At 40.8% G+C, this 24,763-nt stretch overlaps 1 protein-coding gene across 1 annotated transcript; it reads right to left on the minus strand.

Annotated features, from left to right (window-relative positions):
* Nucleotides 1-1,905: 1,905 nt before the first annotated feature.
* LOC121921533 (2-epi-5-epi-valiolone synthase-like) lies at nt 1,906-17,290 on the minus strand. Its single transcript, XM_042449753.1, has 5 exons — nt 17,115-17,290; nt 10,997-11,630; nt 8,886-9,119; nt 7,074-7,326; nt 1,906-2,026 (listed from the first exon to the last, which is right to left on the minus strand). Exons 1-5 carry the CDS (start codon nt 17,288-17,290, stop codon nt 1,938-1,940), a joined length of 1,386 nt encoding a protein of 461 aa, XP_042305687.1. The 3' UTR covers nt 1,906-1,937.
* Between the last annotated feature and the right edge of the window lie 7,473 nt (nt 17,291-24,763).

Consider the following 24,763-nt stretch of genomic DNA (forward strand, 5'->3'; position numbering starts at 1 on the left):
GGGTAAGCAGGGAATATTTTCATTGAGATCTGTTATTTATTTATTTATTTATTTAAAAAATATTTTGTATGGCTTTTAAATTATTTTATATTGTATAATGAGAGATTTTTAATTGTGTTTAAAAATGTATTTGGGTCCCATGCTGGGAGAAAGGCAGCATAGAAATAAATAAATAAATAAGCCTGTATTTGAAGACATCCTCTGATCCATACTGTGACTTTAGTGGGACATGCAATTTGACTTTACAGATGAAAGCTCAGGTTTCAGAACCATTTCAGAAAGAAAAGTGTTGGATTGGAACTTGGGGAAATTCAGGTTCAAATTCACACAAAGCCATGAAATTTCACTTGGTTTAACTCATTCTCACTCAACCTAACCTACTTTACAGTCTGTGTAAAGAGAAAGTGGTGTGGAGGAGAGTCATGTTCTATGTTCCTCCAGCTCATTGAAGGAACAGTGGGATAGAAATGTGATAAACAAACAAAATAAATAAAAATAAATGTGACTAGAAAAAAGAATCTTCATTTCTGTGACTTTATATAAATTTAATTGAAACTACAATATACCCATATAATGTAAAGAACAATATGCATGCAATGAACAATCTTTCTCCACAATCTACTAATGCCTCAACACATTACAAGAAGCAAGTGATAACCCACAAATGCCATTAAGTCAGCTCAGCCTAGTTGCTCTGTCTGCTCTGGTTCAACATCTTTGAAGAGCACATGAAGTCTAATGTGACCTTGCAGTAGGGTGTCATGCAGCCCTTTTGCAACAGCGGGGAACTTCTTTCAGCTCAAGTGTTCAATTCAGTTTCAGAGAAGTCTATGGAGACTGCATACCAATGGTAGGAAGGACCAAAGATAAAATGGTGCATCCAAAAATGCCACTACATGTTAGCATAAAACTAAAAGCTATTTCAACCTTTTAGACCTTGGGCAGAAAGAAAACTATTTAAAAAACCCATTGGATTCCACCCCTACCCTATGTTTAGTGCTCAGTCATCTGAAGACACTAAGATGTCTCAGGGATGTAGCCAAGGGGGGGGGTCCGTGGGGTCCGGACCCCCCCTTTCCGTTAGATACAATGAATGGTGTGTGCCACTGCGCCACTGTGCCCAAGCTCCATTATAATGGTGGGACTTAGCCTGGAACCCCACCCCCTTTCCAAAATCCTAGCTACCACCCTGGATGATTGTATTTGGCCCCAGGACCTGATGTTCCCCACCCCTGTTTTACACAAACCACTGCTAACATTATACCATGGCTAGTCATAAAAACATGCAAGGTGGGCCTGAATTATATCTAGTTGAATAAGCTTCCAGATAATTCTAGAATTCTATCAGCATACTGGAGGATTGGCTGCAAAAATAAAGTCAGATTGCAGGAGTTTACATACTGAACCAAACATATTCTTCAGATAACTGGCACTTACTTAATCAGTCTCATTGATGTTGTATTCAGAGAGCAAAGATGTACTACCATATTGCACTAGTATTTTTGAACCAGAGAGGCTGCCTGAGGAATGTGGGTTACCACCCATGCCAATGCCCTGCCCCTTGTCAAATATAGGAGATCCCTGTTTCACCTGATGATAAGGAGACTGCAACTTTACAAAGACAGCATAGAAAATCCTATGATACGGTCACCATACATTGTTCTAACCAGAGGGATTGAGTCTCTTTCTCCTTGAAGAAAAAGAAGAGGTAGCAGTGATGTTAAAGATAGTGACTGCTGGTAGTGGTGGTGGTGACAGGTAGTCTTTCCTTCTGGTTTTATGAATATGGTTTGCCATATTTTATGTTGATATGCATTTGAATGTTGTCAAATGATTGCTGGTTCAAAGTTGTCCATGAATACATGACTTAAATTCTTGGTTTACCTAATTCTCTGCTGGAAAACAGTGCTATTGTCAGCTGACAGCTTTCATTGTCTTCATGGTATCACAGAGGTAGGCTTGCATTCACTGATCCAGATCATGTAAGCCCTTTCCAGGGTTTCCTCACTGATGTCATTGAATATATCTGGAAAACAAGGAAGCAAGTAATAAAGTTACTGTACCTAGGCCGCTACCTTATGCCAAGCCAGAGAGGTCCCTCTAACTCAGTATTATCTACTCTACACTCACTGGTGGCAGCTATCTGGGGTTTCAGGCAGACAAGAATCTTTGTTAGACCTATTGGAGGATGCTGAGGGTTAAGTCTGGAGTCATGCATGCAGAACAGGTGTAGCATCCAAAGACTTGTATAATTCATTGTGGGAGTGCTCTGTACTCTTCCCTTGTTCAGTTTGTTTCATATGACACGGGTCCACTATGGGGGTATGGAGATAAGGACCACACTGGGTGACACCCCAGAAGGGGGTGAATACCTGGTGGGACAGTACACCCTTTCTCATGCAAGACTCCGAACTGACCATCTGGAGTCCTCAGCACTGCTCCCACCAGCAGCTGCTGTTTAAGGTCTGGCATGGCTGTTCACACAAGCAGCCATGCCAGACCCTAAATGGGACATCTGGGGGTTTCAGGCTAACCCTTCAGCAGTGGTCTGACAGGGTGGCAGCTGGATGGCCAGGGGACAGGTGAGTGAGGCAATGAAAGAGAGGGGCAGGCCACCCCCACTCCCCCCCTTTCTGCACTGAGTAACACCAGCCACAGTAACACCACTGGTGTGAGGTTCAGAACAATTTAACTGGGCTATTATTTTATAGTTTCAAAATGTAAGCATCAGAGATTTGTTTTTCTTCAGTTAAGTAACAACACTGTATAGCTTTCTAAACCTCTTCTTGCATGAAGCATTTGGGCAGTGCACTCTGCTACTTCTTGGGTGGCCTATCCTCGCTGGAAGCAAGTTGCAGTGACTTCACACCAAAGTGTGTTCCCTAGATAAGTGGACACACAACAGAATGGGGCATAATTTTGCCATGGTGCACTCCTTTCTCATAGCACATCTTACACTGTTCCATAGGAGTCCCTACTAAACTTTTTATTGAAATTGGATATCTCATATCGGAGTTAAATTATTTGTATGCACTCCCATTAGGTACAGATAAACCCAACATCAAAAATACCATCTGCTAGAAGGCTCCCCGAACTAGCAAAGTGCTATTAGTTAAAAATGAATTGTCATACTGCATATATGCATTTAATATATAAACAAAATGTTGAGAAGATGTCTAGAGATGGACCAAGAATGGCAAAAGGAAATAATTTCTTCCTTTTGGAGAAAGTTTAGGTGTGTTCATATAGAGAAGGCTTGTTTCTGTGTGGTGTGTGAATGTGTGTGCATGCACAGAGAATGACTAAATGTTCCTTAGGTCCTCAACTAACCAAATGTTGCATACTGTTACTTGATATCTTTCTAAGTTTAATGACTTTCTTGAGTAGCATGTCTATTTTATGTTGTTGTCTATAGATTTTCTTACTGACTTAGAATCAATTGTAGTCTCAGTGTTATCCTTAAACTAAATGAGTCATTTTTAAAATAATGCCTTTGAGCACATTGCTTAATTCCTCAAAAGTATAGTATACAGTATGCATGTGTGTGCGTGTATGTGTATGTTTGCATGAGAGGGGGGGTGTCTTACTCTGCACAGTGCAGTTATATCAGTTTGATACTCTCATGCTCCATTCTAAGGAAATTTGGGATTTGTAGTTTAGTGCTTAGGACCATGATTTACACCCCACTTCCTTTTCTCAGGGTGCATCTACAATTTGACACCACTTTAACTTCCATGGCTCCATCCCTCAGAACCTGGGATTTGGCAGAGAAGGCTAAAGACCTTGTAAAACTACAAATGCCAGAATTCCATAGGATGGAGCTACAGCATTTAAAGTGTTGTCAAATTATGTTATTTCTACTTCTGTCAGTGCAGATGCACTCTCAGAGCACCTCGGAATTTTAAATGAGAGAGGTACATTAGAGATCCGTCACAAAATATTATACATTTTTGTTGTTAATTGCCTGCAAGTTCACTTCTACTTATTGTGATCCTACAAATGAGAGACCTCCCAGCCACCCTATCAGCAGCAGCCCTGCTCAGGTCTTCTAAACTCATGGCCATGGCTTTTTTCTTCCTTCCTTACCAAGTCATGTCTTTTCATGATAAGTCCATAATATGAGAGTCTTAGGACTTTATCGCACTGGCTCTTGTGCCCAACTTACCTCTTCTGAATTGGGCTCAAATTTGGAAGTTACGCTGATTTTATCGCATGGACATTTCCCTCAAAATGGCTTCCTGTTGCCTCCAGTGTTGAATTTGGGCCCCATAAGTTGCTTCAGCAGCCATTTTTTCCAAATCCAAAGCTTCCAATTTGGAAAAAATGGCTGCCAAAGCAATTTACGAGGCTCGAATTCAACACTGGAGGCAATGGGAAGCCATTTTCAGGGGAAAGTCTGTGCGATGAAATCAGTGTAACTTCTGGATTTGAGCCCAATTCGGAAGAGGTAAGTTGGGCACTGAAGGCAATGCAATAAAGTCCTTAGTCTAGTCATCTTAACTTCTGGGAAGAGTTCAAGTTTGATTTGCTCTTAGGCCCATTTATTTGTCTCTTTGGTAGTCCACAGTATCTCCAGAACTCGCCTTCATCACCACATTTTCAATGAGCTGATTTTCATTCCTATCAGCTTTCTTCATTGTCCAGCTTTGCAACCATACATAGAACCTTACTACACAGGGCTCCTGGGACGGCCTGATAATGGAAGGTGCCAGGAAGGGAACGGAATGAGTGGGGGACACATTTTACTGTACACAAGGAAGTCCCTCACTCATTCTGTTCCGTTCCCATTCCGTTCCAGAGGAGGAGATTTTTGAGAACTGTTGTGAACAGTACTCAAAAATCACCCCCTCTGGAACGGATTGGGAATGGAACAGAAGGGAACGGAATGAGTGGGGGACTTCTGTGTGCAGTAAAATATGTCCCTTCTATTCCATTCTCAGCCCATTCCATGGAGCTCCTGTGCGGTCCATAGAAATCAGAAATGCATTGGAATGGACAATGGCTTTGATGTTCAGTTATATGTCTTCACACTGTAGGATCTTATCTAGTTCCTTCATCTCTGACCTTCCAAGTTCTAGTCTTCCATACTAAACTACATAGCCCCAAATTCTTTTGACTGGAACCAGTCAACTAGTTAAAGTGTAATTAGTTGCCATAACTGTATAGTGTGGATATATGTCTGATGAGCAGTTTGCAGCTGGAACTATCTGCTTGAGATCTGTTCTGCATGCACTTTTAGCTACTGCTTTCTGATTGTGACACAGTTGTATTAAACTGGAATACAACTGATGGTAATCTTCAGCAGATGTTAGTCTTCTGGATGAATCCAATCCACCAGCCCCGCAGACCAGTTCTCCCCCATGTCTTTGATGAACAGCACATTTCCTGTGAACTAGGCTTCCTGTGGAGCTCAGTGCTGTCAAATTCTATGAGCAGGTATCAGATTTTTGTCTTTTCAGGGTTGGCAAACTTCCTCCCAAGTAAATGTGTGCAAGATAGGAAGTTGTGTCTGGTTTTGTAATGGGAATTACATACACTACTTAAATGCTTTTGATACTCACTAAGATTTGTGAAGGGAATTACCCAGCCTTAATGCAATTACTTGAAGTTGCCTGTTTAATTACATCTCAGAGGTTGTATAATAATTCTGGCAGTTGCATAATATCTGAGGGAACTGCTTTGTCAGAGTTTATTAAGAGTTTGTAATTAAAAGGGAAACCCAATTAAAGCTATAAGCATGTAATTATAAATTGTGGGACAGGCATGGTAATGTATTAGATGGCATCTCTTTGGAGAGTCTGTAACACTTGATAACTTCACATGCTGGGATTTTTCCTAACCGCTTTCTTTTTTTTCTCTCTCTCTTGAACTTCATTGGTGCAATTAAGCACAAACACATGCATATTGCATGAACAATGGATGATCTGAAGGTTGTCAATAGAGTTTCAAGACAGATTGAGAGTGAGTGAGATGTATGAAAGGAAACTACAGTCTTAGAGAACCGTGCCCCAATGTAAACTAATTCCATGAATTAATTTTAAAAATGCAGTGCATGAAAAATTTTCTTCACAATCAAGGATAACTCTGTATTAGAGGAAGAATCAACACCGTGCCCTTTGGTCATCTGCAGCCTGCCTCAGAAGGTTAGCAATAGCAGTTCTGAGTCAAAACTGGGTGGCTATGAGCTGCCATTTTGTTGCCCCAATGGCAGTCTTGTAGCTATGTTGGAGACATCTTACTTATTTACATACTTAGCACATTCCTGCACACCAGGGCCCCTAATAAATGTATTTTTGGGAAAGGTAGATGGAATTTTAAAAGCTAATTGTAAAAGAGACAGAATAGTATAATTTTGATTGCCCAGTAGAAGCTCAACAACGGTTGAGACAGCCTGATGTCCCTTAAGCAAGATTTCTACAGTCAAGGTGATGCTACAGATACAGCTTTGTCTCACAAATCTAATCTGCACTGTAGAAATAATGTAATTTGCCACTGCTTTAACTGCCATGGCTCAATGCTATGGAATTCTGGGATTTGTAGTGTATTGTGGCACCAGAGCTCCCTGACAGAGAAGGCTAAATATCTCACAAAACTACAGATCTGAGAATTCCATAGCATTGGGCCATGGCTAGTAAAGCGGTGTCAAGCTGCATTATTTATGCAGTTCAGACTAGACTAGATTAGACTGATGCTATGGAATTCCAGAATTTGTAGTTTTGTGAGATATTTAGCCTCTCTCAGAGAGCTGTGGTGCCACAACACACTATGAATCCCAGAATTCCATAGCATTAAGCCGTGACAGTTAAAGCAGTATCCAACTGAATTAATTCTGCAGTGAAGTTGTGGCAGTGGAAGAGAATCTCAGAAGCACCTTTCTCTTTTTTGCTAGTGAAAAAATACAATTAAATAACCAACCATTTCTAGCCTTTCCATTACACCTACAAACTTGGTGTTATAGCAGGGCTGGCCTTGTTTGGGTTCTTTAGGATGGTCTAGGCTTTAGAATGATATTAAATAGAGGCCCTTATTTTCAAATGGCTTCTACACAATCAGTCCCTCCAATATCAAGGTACCTGCTGTTCCAAGTCCAGTTGGAAGAGGCATTCTCATCTGGCCAGCACTGTGTTTCAATCTTTCTGTTAAGGCCTTTTTAATAAGATGCCACGTGCATTCTTTATGCCATACTGGGAGCTCCAAAGTAGACATGCACTGAATAATACGGGTTTTCTCCTTGTCGCTTAAAAGCCCCTTCACATAGGACAGGTAAGTCATGAAAGCCATATCAACATTCACAGCTTCTCCATGCATCAGCGACGGTAAAGCTCTCTGAAATAAAGAGTGACATACTTATGGTTAAAATGGATTGTACGCAGAGTTGTATTGATTTATGGACAAAATGTAAAAAAGCCAGCATGACTGTAGGGTGGAGTAAAATATTGGGCTGGAGTATAGAAATGATAGCAGTTCTGTCTGCAGACATCTTCCTGCTAACATCTATGGTTACTGGAATAAAGTTTTACTGTTTGAAACACAGAAGACTGGTTCACTGAACTGTGTGTGTGTGTGTTGGGGGGGCAGAAGTTCTTGCCAGCACTACAACTCTCCTTCAGTTGCAGCCACCTGGGTTTTAAGCTGGGCTTTAGAGTGATGGATCTTGACACAGATCATAGCTATGTCTCCCATGCAGGATCTTGGCCAGTATAATATATATATTATAGTATGATAAAGGTTAGCAATGTGTAGAAAGGAAATGTCCATAAATCTTGTGCTGCAGGAGTCTGCCTTGCCCAGTGCTTCTAATAGCTGATAGACTTAGTATACATAGGAACTGAAGTTTTGTCTCTTTTGTAGGAAGTGTATACTTTTTTGTGCATTCTCTAATTTCAATTTTTGAATATTGTTCAAAACCATGTTGTTGTTATTTTTAAAAAGTGAAGCGATTACAATGACAAAATCCTGTTCAGGGTTCCAAACAGCCATTCCCTTCAAGCCAGGCATGTCTCCCACCCAGTTTTCTGTGTTTGTCTTCTAACATTCATCATCTCCAGGGTACCATGCATGTCTACTCTTCAATGAGGTTGTGTTTGTCCCCTGAATTTTCTTTTCTAACTGTTTAAAATGGTACTTCTGTAAACCTTACAGTTCTACTGATCATATTAATGCCTCTCTCTTGATGTTCAGCACTTGCAGGGGGCCTCCAGGCTGCAGGGATCACATGCAGCCTAGAGGCAACACTTTCCCCCATCTTTGGTGTACAAGCTGCATCTACATAGGCTGTGTAAACACAATGCCCAACTGTCTGTACAGTTCATATGTATGTAGAATCATTGAGTTGGAAGGTATCATGCTGGTCATGAACACTGTGATAACCCCACTCATGCATATGTATATATATCACTGTCAAGTGAAGTGTTCCATTGAAAGTTATTATTGGTGGTTACTACTACTTTGTTATGAATTATTACAAAGAAATATTCCAAAATCCATATTGTGCCAATACAGTACCTTTAAAAGACCAGTCAATTAAAGACTCAAAAATATGTGCAAACTTTCATCTCATTTGAGAAGATATTTAAAAATCTCAAAAGCTTGCACACATTTCTCCAGCTTTGAGGTTAGACTAATATTTAACATAATATGAATTTTGTAGTCCTTCAGTTGATTAAAAGAAAGGATACTCTTCGTCTCTGAATATGACAAGCAAGGATGAAAATGTAATGATACATACCACAGGCCAAATGGCTGGCTCTATCAGTGACATTAGCCCAGATAGACATTCTGTTCTGATTTTTGTTGTTGTTATTGTAAACCAGCCTTGTTATCCCATTTAATGGAAAGGCAGGATAGAAACATCTTGAATGCTAAATACATAATCTCCCACTTACCATTTCCAGTTCTGGGCTTATAAGGTGACCAAAGTCAACCAGTCTGTTCAAATCATCTTCCCAGAGGTTTGGAGCAAGTTCTTCAAGCATAGTTTCTATGGCAATTCTGGTTGTCTTCAGTGCAGCATCCCCATGATCAACTAACCCATTGTGTGACTGGAATTTAGTATCCAGTAAGAATTTCCCATGGGTTGTCAATAACTCAAACAGGCCTTTGTGCTTCATCAGTGCCATCTCAAACAGAAAAAGGAAAGAAGATATTAGATTTGTTGCTTCCTTGTAGGGCTGGCAAAAGGGCAAGGGTCTGCCCTTCCTGGCTTACAACAGGCCAGAGGAGCACTGGCTGAATGGGTAAGTGATTAATGTATCTTTACAACAAATCAGAGTCCCAACATGCCTAAAGGAGGCTGTGGTAAGACCTCTTCTGGGAAAAAAATCCCTTTCCTAGACAATTGTAGGCCAGTTTCCAACCTTCCATTTGTGGGCATGTGGTGGTTTCTCAACTCTACAAGTTCTCAACTCTAGGGGTGGATTGTTTAGATTGGTGGATTGTCTTATTTCAGACTTGTTATGGGACAGAGGTTGAATCTGCACTGCAGAAATAATGTGGCTTGACACTTCTTAACTGCCATGGCTCCCTGCTATGGAATTCTGGAATTTGTAGTTTTGTGAGATATTTAACTCTCCCTGTCAGAGAGCTCTGGTGCCACAACAAACTACAAATCCCAAGATTCCATAGGATGGAGCCATGGCAGTTAAAGCAGTCTCAAACTGAATTCTTCCTGCAGTGCAGATTCAGCCAGAAACAGCTTTGGTCACCTTGGTGGACCTAAACAGAGAACTGGACGGGGATTGGTTCTGCTGGACTTCTCAGAGGCTTTTGATACTATCAACCATGGTATCCTTCTGGGTCACCTCTCTGGGATGGGGCTTGGAGGTACTGTTCTACAGTGGCTCCATTTTTTCTCAGAGGGGTGCTCCCAGAGGATGGTGCTGGGGGATTCCTGTTCAACTGCTTGGTCAGTATCCCAATTTAACCAGTACAGAATAATGTAATTTGTTTTGGTTGATTTTCATAAGCATTCTCTCCCAGCACCATCCTTAGTATTCTGTACTATGTGGAGTTTTCAAACCATCTTTGAAAGCAGCCCTGCCTCACATAAAATGTGTTATGAGGATTTATCCTGAATAAAACCAGTGCCTTTGTCACTAATGGAGAAATGTGAAGGAAAGAAATGGTTTGAAAAAGAAATATGAGAACGTTGACAGTGGAAGGACAGCTGGTTGTGGACAGTATGTAATGAATCATGATCCAAAAATAGACTTTCTTTATAAACTCCATTTTGAAAGGTGAGCGACTTCAAATGTGTAAATGATAAACTCTGTCTACACTAATACAGTGTGCCCGCATCATACATGGGTGCCTTTTATGCGGCTTTCAACTTATTCTGGAAGCTGCGCAATGGAAATAGGATGGTGCATGTGCCCAAGGCGTGCGCACACCATTGTGCCATGTGCACAAGCCCCATTATTTTCAATAGGGCTTGAGCATACATGCTATTTGCTTTACGTGGGGGAGGGGGGTCCAGAACAGATCCCAGCATAAAGCAAGGGCGCACTGTAGCTTAATGGATGAAGTGTAGGAAGTAGATGTTTCAAATAGAACAGATGCAATAAGACTTTTGTGTTCCACGTTCACTCCTTGGAACTTCTAAGTGTATGTGTATGTGAAAGAGAGAGAGAGTCCTAGACTACAACTCTGGGAAAGACTTGTGCCTGAAGCCTTGAACAGTTACTTCTAGTGAGGAAATACTAGGATGGCTTGACTATGGATTGGGCTAAACAAAAAGCAACAACAGCATCAAATTATCACATTTCCCTGTATAGAAGAATGCATTAAGTAAGGGTAAAAGAAGTGAAGTTCCCATTGCAGAAAGTGCAGAGAAAAACAGGAAGCGGAAGATCAGAACATCAAAAATGGCTCCAGCAAGCGTGATAGAAATAAGGACCATCAATAGAAATAAGTCAGCTCAGGTAAAGCAGCCCGATTGAACTGAGAGGAATCTCTCTGGCCAAGAGAAGGAAGCATAAATATAATTACAACTTTATACCTTTAAAATTTCTCCAAGTCCATTGGAGATATGCTGGCGTGGGATTGTTTGGATGAAGACTCGGTCCAGAAAAGTGGCTACAGGTGGGACATAGCTTCCAAGCTTGTTTTTGCACTGAAGAAAATTGACACCATTCTTTGCTCCGACGCTGGCATCAACGTACGACAGAAGAGTGGTCGGGACCCGAATGTAAGGGGTTCGTCTCCTATAAAGTGATGCTGCCAAACCCACAATATCCAGACATACTCCACCTCCTATCGCTATGATTGGCTCAGTGCGCCTGTCAATGCCAAAGCTCTGCACTTCTTGCAGGATATCTAGCACCAAATCCATAGATTTGGTTTCTTCTGTGGTGGGCAAGGAAAGGATTTTATATTGAACATAGTTGTCATCAAAATATTTCCTGACTATGGAGCCGTAAAGCTCCTCAACAGTCTTATCCATTACAATGAAACGCTTCTGTACTTCCTTGTTGTTGAGGGCTTTCTCTAGTTTCTCTGGATCTCTGATGTGCCCGTACAGCAGTGTCGGATTGGCAGGATTCAGGAGACTGCATGTTTCCACCACTTTATAGCAAAAGTAGATAGGGGCCTCAATTGTCCAGGTTATCTCGCCATCTGAGAGAATTTCAGCTCTGTTAGGGATTAGGAGCAGAAAACGTGGTACAAATCAAGTATTGTTTCTGGTTTTCTCCAGACAGAGTAAATGTTACTGATGGCTGTGATATTTGTTGCTGTTGTTCTCAAACAGACTTTTTAAAAAATAACCAGAAAACTTTAATTTTGTCCTGGACTATTCAGGGGCAATTCCTTACACCAGCAGCAACATTTCATTCCCTCCCAGAAAGTGATCCCCCAACCAATTCTGTGATATATCAGAATAAAATTCTCCCATGTCATTTTGTTCTTGTAGTCCACATTGGATTCTTTGCCCAGTAACTCCTCCTCATTGTTATTGTGGACTGGGGAAGGTTGGCTAATGGCAACAGGGGCATTCCATTTACACAAAGGATATTGGACTACTGTTCCTTTAAATAAGAAGATATACCCATTTTGTGTAAGGCCCAGTCAAGGCCATTTAAATTATTCTTCTATGGTAAAGGACAGATGGGAGAATTCCATTCTAAAGATAAGCCAAGGCCCTCTTTCCTTGTTAAATACTGCAAACTGGAGTTAGGTTGGGAAAGCGAGTTAAGTGTTTTGTAGCCCTCATTCTTCAGTAATTTGTCAGGAATGATTTGCTTGTCTGTGAGGGATAACCAAGTTAAAATATCTCATTTTTCACAGAGGAACAAGAAGAAGAATAACATTTACCACCACTCCCACCTTTTTTTCAGGGATGAGAAGAATAAAGGGAGAAATTTACATCACTAATCTGAAGTGCTTGGGACAAGAAGTGTTTTGGAGTTGGGATCCTATTTTTTAATTTTGGAGCACACAAGTAGCATAGTAAAGTCGGCCCTTCTTATACACGGATTTTTTATACACGGATTTAAGCATACACGGTTTGAAAATGTTCCCAAAAAAGTATAAATTTACCTTGATGTTCCATTTTTTATTAGGGACACCATTTTGCTATGTCATTATACTTAATGGGACTTGAGCATACACGGATTTTGTTATACACGGAGGATCTTGGAACCAAACCCCAGCGTATAACAAGGATCCACTATATGCACCTGTGCTGTATTTGCAAAGCTTGAGAGAAATGTGAGGCTAGAAGAGACACAGTATTTGTGAAATGATGGAGGTGTGAATTTACAGCAAGCACGATGTTTGGATTCCCACCATTTCACAGATCCCCAGTCTTTTTCCAGCCTCACATCTTTTTGCTACTAGCCACCTGCTTCCACCTTTGTTGCAGTGGCTGTGGAGCTCCTGCTTGTTTGTTTCTTTCTGGCTTCATGTCTCTCTCCTGCCTTATGTCTTATTAATTCACTACTTTGCTATGAGACATACTGAACACAATGCTGGAGAGGATCTGAGAGACAAATAAACTGGAATGCCCCAGCCCCCACTTCAAAGGCGGAAGCAGCCACTGGGCAGCAAAATGTTTAAATTTTTGGAAGTTTTTGGTTTTCAGATTTATAGATTAGAAGTGCTCAACCTGGATAGGGAGATATGGTCTTTCACATAACCTGGAACTGAGATAATGTAGAGATCCTTTATATAATAGAGGCTTTCCTGTTCAGACTGTTAAAATGGGTTTAATACTCTCTCTTCCTCATACATTCCTTATAAACAGCTAAAGAGAGCTCACATGTATGGTTGACAAATTAAGGCTGCTTCCCACCATTTGAGAGCCAAATTGTACAGGATCCTGATTGCACTGGGGATTCAAATTTGTATACGTATAGATTCCCCTTTTCCTTCCTAGCTGAACATGAAGGTTTGAGGCTGGGATGGGAGAGAGGAGACCTTTCAAGGTGTGGTTATCCATTGCAGCTCCACTCATCTCCCCATGTATTTTCAGAAGACAGGGAGATGGCTGCCTGAACAGTGCTTTTGTTTCAGGTGAACTGTGCTGCAGTTCAGTGCAATTGCTCTTTATTATTTTCTGAGATGTCCTATTGCATTGACACCAACTACTACACTTACTATCAGTGCAGTGGGGTACATCAGGGCTGAAAGGATCAGGATGGAGGATATCATCCTATTTGTCTTCCCCTGCCCCATATGTTTCCACATACATTCAGAGACTTTTTTATGGTTGCAAGCCAATCACTGTGTCTCATTTTAATCTACCTCATAAGATTGTTGTAAGGATAACAATAATCAAGTGGCTGGAATTTAATATGTCCTCCTGAGCTGCCAACAAGTCTCCCTTACTGACAAGGTACTTACCAGCAATGTATTACACATTTAGAGACCCTCTTGGTTGATACAAGAAAGGCATTACAACAACAGGGATTTTGGGATTTTTCTTTTGGTCATTTACTGGCCTACTAGAATTTGACAGGTTCACAGTGGTTCAGGATAGCATGATCCTAATTGTTTTTCCAAAGAATGTGCTCATGATCTTTGCATATGGGAAATATTGTGTAAAAATATGTAAAAAAAGTGGTGTGACTAATCTTTAATGGCTACAAATATGTTCTAGTGTGAGAAGAAGGAAATCATCCAACCCCTAAAGATTAATGAATTGGAGAGATGACTTCCCTGCAGAGAAAGCAATGTTTGTCCTTAGGGGAAACATGTCTGGCATCTATCCATCTGTGACTTTTTCTTTCTTTAATATTGCAGCAGGAATGATGCAAACTTCTCCCAAAATTTATGACAAAGGCATTATCCTTTGGATCCTGCCGATGGATTTTAGTATTTGTTTTCCCCATTTCTGTAGTTCATTACCCGTGTCTGTAGATCTGGATATATCTCTCTTAGAGGGGAAAAAAGGTCTTTATTCCACCACCCCCTCTCCTTCAACTTACATGACATCCAGTTTTAGCTGAAAGCCTTTCTGTGCATTAGGTGAGTGCAAGTAGGGGAATTTCCCTCCCTCCAGGGAACATTAGGAGTTTCAAGGAACTATCTCAGACCCTTGGCAGGCTAGATACAGGTATTCAGCAGGAGAGGGTACACATGAGGACAGAGGTTACTCGCAACACACACATAACTAACTATAAGCTGCAGCTCAGAAGAATCCTCAAGGTGAAAAGGGTAACCCTTGTAATCATTGCATTCAGCATTTTTTTGTGCTTAAAAGGAACCTTTTTGAAAATCTGACTCACAGTAGCTAGTTAACTTGGAAGCAAATCCCACTTTTGGCTGCTGCAGAATTAATAATTTGACACCGTTTTAACTGCCATGGCTCACTACTATGAAACTCTGGGATCTGTAGTTTTGTGAGTTATTTAAGCTTCTCTGACAGACATCTCTGGTACCACAGCAAACTAGGAATCCCAAGATTCCACAGGATGGAGCCATGATAATTAAAGTGGTAACAAACTGCACTAATTTTGCAGTGTGGCATCAGCCTGTGTTGAATAAGGGTTTCTTCTTAGAACAAAGTAGGGCACAATGCATCCCTCCAGATGGTGTTGGACTGTAACTTCCAGCATAACTCACCATTGTTGTGCTGGTTTAGGCTGATGTGATTTGCAATTAAACAATATTTGGAGGGCCATATTTTGCTCACTCCTCCCTCCAAGTAAATGTTATTCTCTTGCTGCCTTAGAATGCAAATTTGAGTCCAGGCTGCCACATCTTGTTGGAAGTCAATATGATTTAATGAATGCATAGGAAGGCAGACTTTAGCAGTAGTCACAGTAGTATATATTTATTTTCTACATTTTTGTCCCACAACTTCAGCACTACAATATTCTTTTCTTAATAGAAAAGAAATAGAAAAGGGAAAACCGACTCAAATTGAATCCAGAGAAAACGGAGGTACTAGTGATAGGTTCTCCTGGTCCAGGAATGGCGGTGGTTCCACCTGTCCTGAACGGGGTCACGCTCCCTGTGAAGGACTCCGTGCGCAGTCTGGGGGTGCTTCTTGACTCGTCGCTTCACCTGACTGCTCAGGTGAATGTGACGGTCAAGAGCACCTGTTATCAGCTTCGGCTGATTCGCCAGCTGCGCCCATACCTGGCCCAGAGGGACCTAGAAACTGTTGTACATGCTCTGGTAACTTCGAGACTGGATTTCTGCAATGTACTCTACATGGGGCAACCCTTATACCAAACCCGGAAGCTTCAAATGGTGCAGAATATGGCAGCCAGGCTGGTCACTGGCGTTTCCAGGACCAGCCATATAACACTGGTACTGAAAGATCTCCATTGGCTGCCCATCCGCTTCCGGGCTCAATATAAGGCGTTGGTGATTACCTATAAAGCCCTAAATGGCTTGGGCCCAGGATACTTAAAGGACCGCCTCTTCCCGTACATTCCGCCTCGCACCCTCAGAACGTCTGGGCAGCAGCTATTGAAGGTGCCTGGGGCTAGATTTTCCACGGCTGCCCCAGCCCTTTGGAACGCGCTGCCCTCTGAGCTCCGCTCGTCTACCACCCTGGCCCAATTCAGGAAGGACCTAAAAACCTTCCTGTTCCAGCAGGCATTCCCCGAATAAAACCCTGTGGGCCTCCCTCCTCTTCCGTGGCCAAGAGGTTGGGCTATGGGGCTTTTTTCCTGCTTTTTATGTTGTATATTTTAATTGTTGTATTGTTGTGCTGTTTTTAATCTGTTGTAAGCCGCCCTGATCGTGGGAAGGGCGGGATATAAATAAAATTTTTATTATTATTATTATTATATTATTGTTGTTTAATGGCATTAGAAAGTCATCTTCTTCTAAGAACTCATCTGTGTTACTATCTCATGTTTACATTTTTAGTGGATTAATATTTTTAAAAAAGAAAGAGAGTAAGTAGCTTATCTATCCATCTCTCTATTCTCTATTCTCTCTCTTTCTCTCTCTCTTCTGAACATTCAGACTGTGTACTTGCATCCTCAGTCTCTCAGTTGGTATCTCCTCAGGCCAGTGGTTCCCAAACTTTGACTTTCAGATAGTGGGTACTTCAGCTCCCATAAGATCCCATTGGCATGGCCAATGGACAGGGATTCTGGAAGCTAAAGTCCAAACATTTGGAGGACTAAAGAACAAAGACCATTGGTTTAGTCAAAGTCTAAGGCTTTCATGGCCGACCTCCATAGTTTTTTGTGTTTTTTTCCGGCTATGTGGCTATGTTCTAGAAAAGTTTAATCCTGATATTTCGCTAGCATCTGTGGCTGACATCTTCAGAACCATTAGTTTAGGATTTTGGCTCTCCAATAAGAATAACCATGGCTTCTAAAGAAAGACCAAATTCATAATTTATTACACCCCACTTGTTAAAGAATCAATGAGATTCTTGTTTCTTTAATGCTCTTGTTGAATCATTAGGTGGTTTTTTTTCTTACATTTTAAACTATAGTTCAGCATAAAAGTCTGTTTTTAAAATGGATAGCAAAGAAAAAATGGCACATCCCTGTAACAGAAGGGAACAAATCATTCCAGCTTCTAAATCTCATACATTTCAAGCTTCCCCATCCCAAACAGTTACTTAACCTTGGGAAAAAAAACACCAGTATTTCCATCATTGCTACCATTTGTGGTGGAAAGATTGTGCAACCTCCTCTTCTACTTACATTTTAGCCTGTGAGACAGTGATCTCATCTTCAGAACCATGAAGGGGCTCACCTTCCTTGATCCGACACCAAGTATTTTTGACCCGGACTAGCTGGAAGTCTGTCTTCTTGGAAATCTTGGGCATAACTGTGGTGGAACACGAATCAGCTAAGAGGATCTCTTTGGATGCTGGCATCCTTATACCTTCTGTTCCACAAAGTGTCTGCTTAAAAGGACTTTCTGTGTGCTTTTAAATGCTTACTTTGACCACTATTTTGAATGGGAGGTGTTCCTCCTGAATGGATAAAAAGAGCTGGGGGGGGGGGAGAAGAGAATTATAAAACTAGCATTATCTAATTATAAAACTAGCATTATCTAATCTGTATACATAAAAGCAAGGTGGTCAGATTACCCAGACATGTATGCGCACGTGTACACAGACAGTGAAAAAAGCATCGCCTATAGTTTTGTAATGAACAAAAATACAATTAGAATGCATAAATTACTTTCCTATGGGATGCTCTGCAATGAAATGGCTTTCATGATAACTGAATAATTTCTCTGCCTCATAAAAGCAGAATACAGGAATTTATTTTATTCAGCTCCCTGAACCTGTTGGTTACAACATACCTTTATGTAACCCTTGAAAGTATTCAAGATAATGAATATTCAAGATTTATATAACTTGAAAGTATTCAAGAGTATGACTGGAATGCAATTCTTGAGTCCTATGGAACATCAGATTATTGTATTCTATTTGTTCTCAGAGATGCTCAGGTATACCCTCCTACCTTTATCCACAATAGAGGGGTTTCAACATTGAACTATGACTCTGGAGACCAGAGTTTGAATCCCCACTCAGCCATGGAAGACCACTGGATGACCTTTGGCAAGTCACATTCTTGCAAGAAGGCACAAAGGCAAGCCCCCTCTGAACCAATCTTTCCAAGTAAACCCTATGACAGCTTTGCCATAAGGTCGCCATTAGCTGGAAATGACTTGAAGGCACACAACAACAATTTCTCAATCCTAGTCCAACACTATAACCACTAAACCACAATAAGACATTGTGAGTATATTTGGGACTACAAATAGCTTGTACATTATCAGTTCCTGTATGAATAGTTGTTTAAAGTGTGAACATCTATTTGTACACAGGGTTAGCTCTGGCTAGTACTCGGATGGGAACATCCCATAACAAATTTGCTGCCTGAGGTGAAGGGTTAGATCCCAAAATGGTGTGTGTGTGGGAAAATCTGGGGCCTTGAATAACAATATCAGTGTCTCCTTGGTATTTCAGGTGATAGGATTTATTAGCTCAAAAGGAGGTTTGCAAGAGGTGGGTTACTTAAAGGGACCTTTCCCCCTATGTATACCTGTACTAACTGCAGAGAGAGTCTGATTTTGATGAATAAAAGGAATTTAATTTAGAACTGTGCAAAGATGCATGCAAACTGCATAAACCTATTCAGTTTTAAGAATCATACAGAGCTAATAGAAAGAAAGTTGTGGAAGGTTGTATAGTGAGAAACTGGAAGTTAAAGGGGGTGATAACGACCAACCCTGAAAGGGATTCTACAGAAGATGAAATGGGAATCAGACAGCATCTGAGAGAGACATAGGGGACTCTTTCACATGGAAGACTTCCTGTTAGTAAATCACCATGAAATCTTTAGAAATCATAAAAGAAACACGATTGGGGTTCACACCCCTGTGTGTTTCTCCTGTGAGTAAATCATCACGGAGGCATTGGGGTTCGCTTCTTTCATCAGTGAATCATCATGGAGCCACCATTTGGTAATAACGGAAGATCCTGTTATTACCAAATGGTGGCTCCATGACAATTTATTCATGGGAGAAGTGAGCCCTGATGCCTCCATGATGATTTATTCATGGGAGAAGTGCATGGGGGTGTAAACGCTTCTTTTTAAACTTCTAATGATTTCATAGCAATTTACTCACAGGAAGCCTCCCATGTGAAAGAGTAAAGTGAGTGAGAGAGACCACATGAGCTGTGGCTGATATATCTGATTTCATATGCTTGAGAGGTACTTGGTGCCATCCTGCAGTGTAACAAAGACCTGATGGTCTTCTCTGGGAATTGACAACAGCATTCCTGAATGACTGATGGATTTAACTTTGGAATGAAAAATATTGATTGGATTTGAGACAACCTCTGGATAGTTGGATAGGAAGGGGTGAAGAGACTTCTGTTTCTTTGGTTAAAAAAGCAAAAAAGCCACATTTTAGTCTGCATGGCTGTTAGCATTCGGAGACGTGAACTACTTTGTGATAGGACTTACTCAGTCCCTCAGTGTAAAAGGATATAGAAGAGGATATGCAGAAAGCCCAGGGGAGGGTGAGAGTGATCAGCAAACCCATTTACCATTTATTTAGTGCTACCTAGGTCTTCCATATATCGTCAGGCCAGAATACCCTTCCCAGATGAAGCTTCCTAGTGTTTCAAAGGTCACTGTGACCTCTTAAGAACATGTCTGAATCTAGATATCAAAATATGAAAATATGAAACCCCATATTGCAGTGAGGGGGGTGTAGGATATTCTACACCCCCACACCCCATACACTGAGAGACCAACAGCTAGCTTACATAAAACAAATACACACAGGCATTGCCACCATGTCCTGCTGTCAGAAGCCCTTAGACTCCTTACCCACAATGTAAAAAAAGTCCTGCAGGCATTGTGCAGCTGGTGTTGAAATCCAGCCAAGACATTATATAAGAGAGCCCTTGGGCTCTATTTGATATGCTCCATGTGCTGGCAGGACTGGCTCTGCCCCACACGTGGAGAACCAAGCACATTCCCCAGTTGTGCACATCTGCACTCGTGCAGGTTACAAGCAGGAAAAGCAGCACCTCTTGAAGCCTAGGTGAACTCTACCACAATGTCTCACTTTACAGGTAAATGTCCCCCTCCCCAACCCTTTCATTGTTTTTTTTTAAATTAAAAAAGGATTAAAAACTGTCCTCTTTAATTGTTGCTTTCTTTCTTTTTTAAATTTCTCATTAACACAGTCTTCTCTCTATTTCTTTGGCATGTACAGTCATCCCTTGGCATTCGTGAGGGTTAGGGGTGGAGGACCCTTGTGAATGTGGGGGGGGGGGACATGAATAACTTGGCCCCACCCAGACATGAATAATACAGAGTCCTTTCCCACACCACTCTCCTTGGAACATCTTGCCTGCATTTTCAAACCCTTCCACTTTAAATCTGACTAGGAAAGATCCATCTTCTCCCCCACATCTTCATCTTCATCCTCATCCACCCCACCCCACCCAACCAGAAAAAAAGAAACACTTTACCTCCCTTACTTTGCCAGAGTTTGCATTCCCCTTGCTTCCAAACCTTTGCGATGCTAGCAGCCTGATCGGTATAAAAGAAAGCACCCCCGTCATTGCTTCTGCTCTTCCTCCTTCCCCCTCTACCCAGCCAGAAAAAAACACCTTACCTCCTTACTTTGCTACAGTTTGCATTCCCATCATTTCCAATTTTTTCCACTTTCAATCTGATTAGAAAGATCCACCTTCTCCCCCATCCTCCTCTTCCCCCTCTCCCTCCCAGCCAGACAAAAGCAACACTCTCCCCTCCCCACTTTGCATCCCCCTCGTTTAAAAAAAAAATTCTCCTCCCTCTTCTGCACCCTTCTTTCTGGCCTGCCAAAAGCAGAACCCCTTTACTGGTTTTTTTGTGGGTTTTTTAGGTTATGTGGCCATATTTTAGAAGATTTTCTTTCTGACGTTTCGCCAGCATCTGTGGCTCAAACGTCAGGAAGAAAATCTTCTAGAACATGGCCACATAGCCCGAAAACCCCACAAAAAACCATGGACGCCGGCCATGAAAGTCTTCAACTTCACATGAGAACCTTTACTATTTTCCACCTTGTCACACTTTGGCTCTGCCACATTTTCAGGTCCCTCCACCTCCCTCCACACTGAAACTGAATACTACCAGTAGTTGTGGCACCTGCCTCTCTTCCCTTGGGTGGCAAGTCAGAGGCAGAGGAGGCAAAGGCATGGAGGTACCCCCAATTTGATTATATTCCTTTGATACAGTTCTTGCTGGAATATTATGAGACTTAATAAACACAAAGATACAAACATTTAACTGTAATATTCTTTTAATCTAGCAGTGGGAGTGGATCATCAGGGTCTTAGTTCTTGTCATCCTCTAAGTGTTCCACATGCAGACATGGTAGTAGAGGAGAGTGGGATGGCTCTGAGGTAGCAGGGATGGCAGAGGCAGAAGTGTTAGAACTGGAAGTAGGGAAACTTGGAGTTATCTTTTTGAAATACGTTGCGATTTCAGTTGGGGTTGTTGCCTCTTCTTTTATTTGAAATTTTGGCAAATGTAGACACTGCTTCCCAGACAATGAACTGGGAAAAAGATTTATTGATTGATACAGACAAAATTAAAATTTGGCTACAAGAAATTGTTAATATTAAAAATACAAATGTAAAAGAACAACAAATTAAAATGATTGGAAAATAGTACAGGAAACCACATCAATTAGCATTTATAAATGATAACTTCCAATCAAAATGTTGGCATGGATGTGGAGCTAAGGGAATTTACATACATATGTGGTTCAGGGAGTTCAAGAATTTTGGACAGAGGTTAAGAAACAGATGAATATAATAATAGGGATAGAGATACAATTAAAGAAAAGTGTTTAACTCTCAATTTAGGGGAACTAAAATTGAATAGTAATCAAAGATATGTAATAAAACAATTTCTAAAAGCTGCCCATGCAGTGATTGTTTTTGGATGGAAAAAGAAATAGAACTGGAATAAGTCTTATTTGTTTAAACCTATAAAAAATATAATATTTGATTTCCTTAGGGAAAGAAGATTTAAATATATTGGGGAAAGTAATAAAGAATCATGGAAAGATAAATGGGAAATTGTGATTAAGAAAGTGGAAGGTAAAATGGGGTATGAAGAAGTAATATATATAATTAATAATATTTTCCACATCTCTGATAACCTTCTCTTCTCTAGGCTAAACATCCACAGCTCCCTGAGTCGTTCCTCATAGGACATGGTTTCCAGACCTTTCACCATTTTAGTCGCTCTCCTTTGGACATGCTCCAGTTTCTCCACATCCTTTTTAAATTGTGGTGCCCAGAACTGGACACAATATTCCAGGTGGGGCCTGACCAGAGCAGAATATAGTGGCATTATTACTTCCCTTAATCTAGACACTATACTTTTACTGATGCAGCCTAAAATTGCATTGGCCTTTTAAGCTGCTGCGTCACACTGTTGACTCATGTTCAACTTGTGGTCTACTTGGACTCCCAGATCCCTTTCACGTGTGGTTTCATTCAGCCAGGTGTCACCCATCCTATATGTGTGCATTTCATTTTTCCGCCCTAAGTGCAGTACCTTACATTTCTCCGTGTTTAATTTCATTTTATTAGCTTTGGCCCAGCTTTCTAGTCCATTCAGGTCATCTTGAATTTTGATCCTGTCCTCTGGGGTATTAGCTACTCTCCCTAGTTTCCTTTAGAGAAACACGTAAAGATTCGGCTTTCTCTCTTATCACATTAGAATCTACAGAAATGTCTTTTTATAGTAATCCTGCACCCATATAAAAGTAGCACTTTGTACAGGAAGGAATGATGGATCTTGCACCTGATGTAGAGTCTTTGAACGCAGTGGTGTAGCTGCACCAATACATTTACCAATTTCCTTTCCTTTTTTAAATTTTACCTTACAGTTGACTCATTGGTGCCATAATGGGGGGCAACCTCAGAAGCTGACTTTGCTGAATGCAGTGCATCTAATAATTTTACCTTTTCTTGTAAGGTCATCACTGTCTTTTGCCTCTTGAGAACAGTTTCAGAAGCACGGGGAGCACTACGCTTTGGACCCATAGTTACCTTTGGTTGCAAAAAAAGTTGTGACACAAGCACGCTGAGAGACAAATCACCAGAATGAGGTTGTAGGGACAAAAAAGCTTGTCTCACTAGTAGCCAGCTTCTCTTGTGTGTTGTATGGGCAAGAAAAGAAAGGAGGAGAAGATGGATCCTGTGTGGTGATGGCTGCTAAGATCAGATTGAAAGAACTTTGGAAATGTGAGGGATGTTAAATATGGCAAAGTGGGGAGAGGAGGGTGTTGCTTTTGCTTGGCTGGGAGGGAGAGGGAGGCAGAGGAGGATGTGAGGGAGAAGGTGGATCTTCCCTAATCAGATTGAATGTGGAAAGGTTTGGAAACGATGGGAATGCAAACTCTGGCAAAGTAAGAGAGGTATTGCTTCATTTTTTCTGGCTGAGTGGAGAGGGGAAGGAGGAGGGATGAACAGGATCTTTCTTTTAGGCTGCTAGCATGAATATATGCTAGAAAATCTTGGCGTGATTATCACTGAACTGAAAACATTACTGTAGGTCATCCAGTCCAACCTCTGCTTGGTGAAGGATACTCAGAGCTAGCCCATTCATAACAGCTGGTCTAGACATGTTGTCCAGTGAGGCAGATTATCCAGTAGATAGGTTGCCCATCAAGAGATTACAGTGCCATTTTAGTGTCTAACCTGTCTAGTGGACTCCCAGAACACTTTCAGACCACTACACAGGAAGATGGAACAACAAACTCTCCTTTCTTTGATCTCAATAAGGTTCCTTTCCATTTTGGAAATCCTTAGAATGACCTTTACAATAATATGAATAGTATTACACTTAAAATTCACAGTACAAAGATAAAATGAAGCATGGGCTTACCATCTATGAGTAATAAACATATATAGAGAGGAACCTCTGTGTTTTATAATGGGTGAAGAAGCGGTATCTGGTGTGGAAAGAACTAGGGCTTCAGAGATCTACAGGTGGAACACAGAAGAAGCTGGAAGAATCTGACACTCACTATGGAGCCTTATCCCATATGGAGAGATAAAAACAGTTTGTTCTAGATTCCTATGACTCAAACATGGGGATGAATAAATACAGCAACAATACTCCTTTTTTAATCTTAAAATTATGCAGAAGGTTACATGTTAAAAATGCTTCCCCATGCTTTATGCAACTTCCAATTGGCTTAATGCAGAACAGTACTGTTTAATTCCATGCAATGATGTTGAAGGGTACTGGAAGTACTAAGAAATAACTCATTTTCAATTATTTTATTGGATTTTTATTGTGTGCCTTTACTGCATCAAAATTATTCATACTATGCCATGTGGGATATGTATACCAAAAGATGCCTTGATTCTCCTTTTTGGGCAGAGGAGGAAAGAGTACAAATCTAATGATAAACCAATACCTAAAAATAACACAAAGACATACCTTAGCATCATCTTTCAATAAAGTGTGCAAGCTAAAATTGTGACGTTAGCTCACCAAAAATATTTTTTTGCAAATATTATGTCAAATATTCTTCACCATTCAACTATTTTTATTCAGATATTTCCAAATATATGATGTTTAACACCCAGTTAAACATCCCAAATATTTGATATGTAACACCCAGTTAAACCATGAAATACAGTTTCAGTGTTTAATATCTGACAGCTTTTACTTTATAATATTGGATAGCTGGCATGCAGTGGTAGTTAGGGCTTGGAGAGTATTGAAGGCTGACATGAAATATCACACTGGCTTGCTATTTCCATGGAAATTTCCTTACTGATCATTGTACAATTGTTTTGACATCT

Source organism: Sceloporus undulatus, chromosome 2, assembly GCF_019175285.1.
Source record: "Sceloporus undulatus isolate JIND9_A2432 ecotype Alabama chromosome 2, SceUnd_v1.1, whole genome shotgun sequence".
Taxonomy (NCBI): Eukaryota; Metazoa; Chordata; class Lepidosauria; order Squamata; family Phrynosomatidae; genus Sceloporus; species Sceloporus undulatus.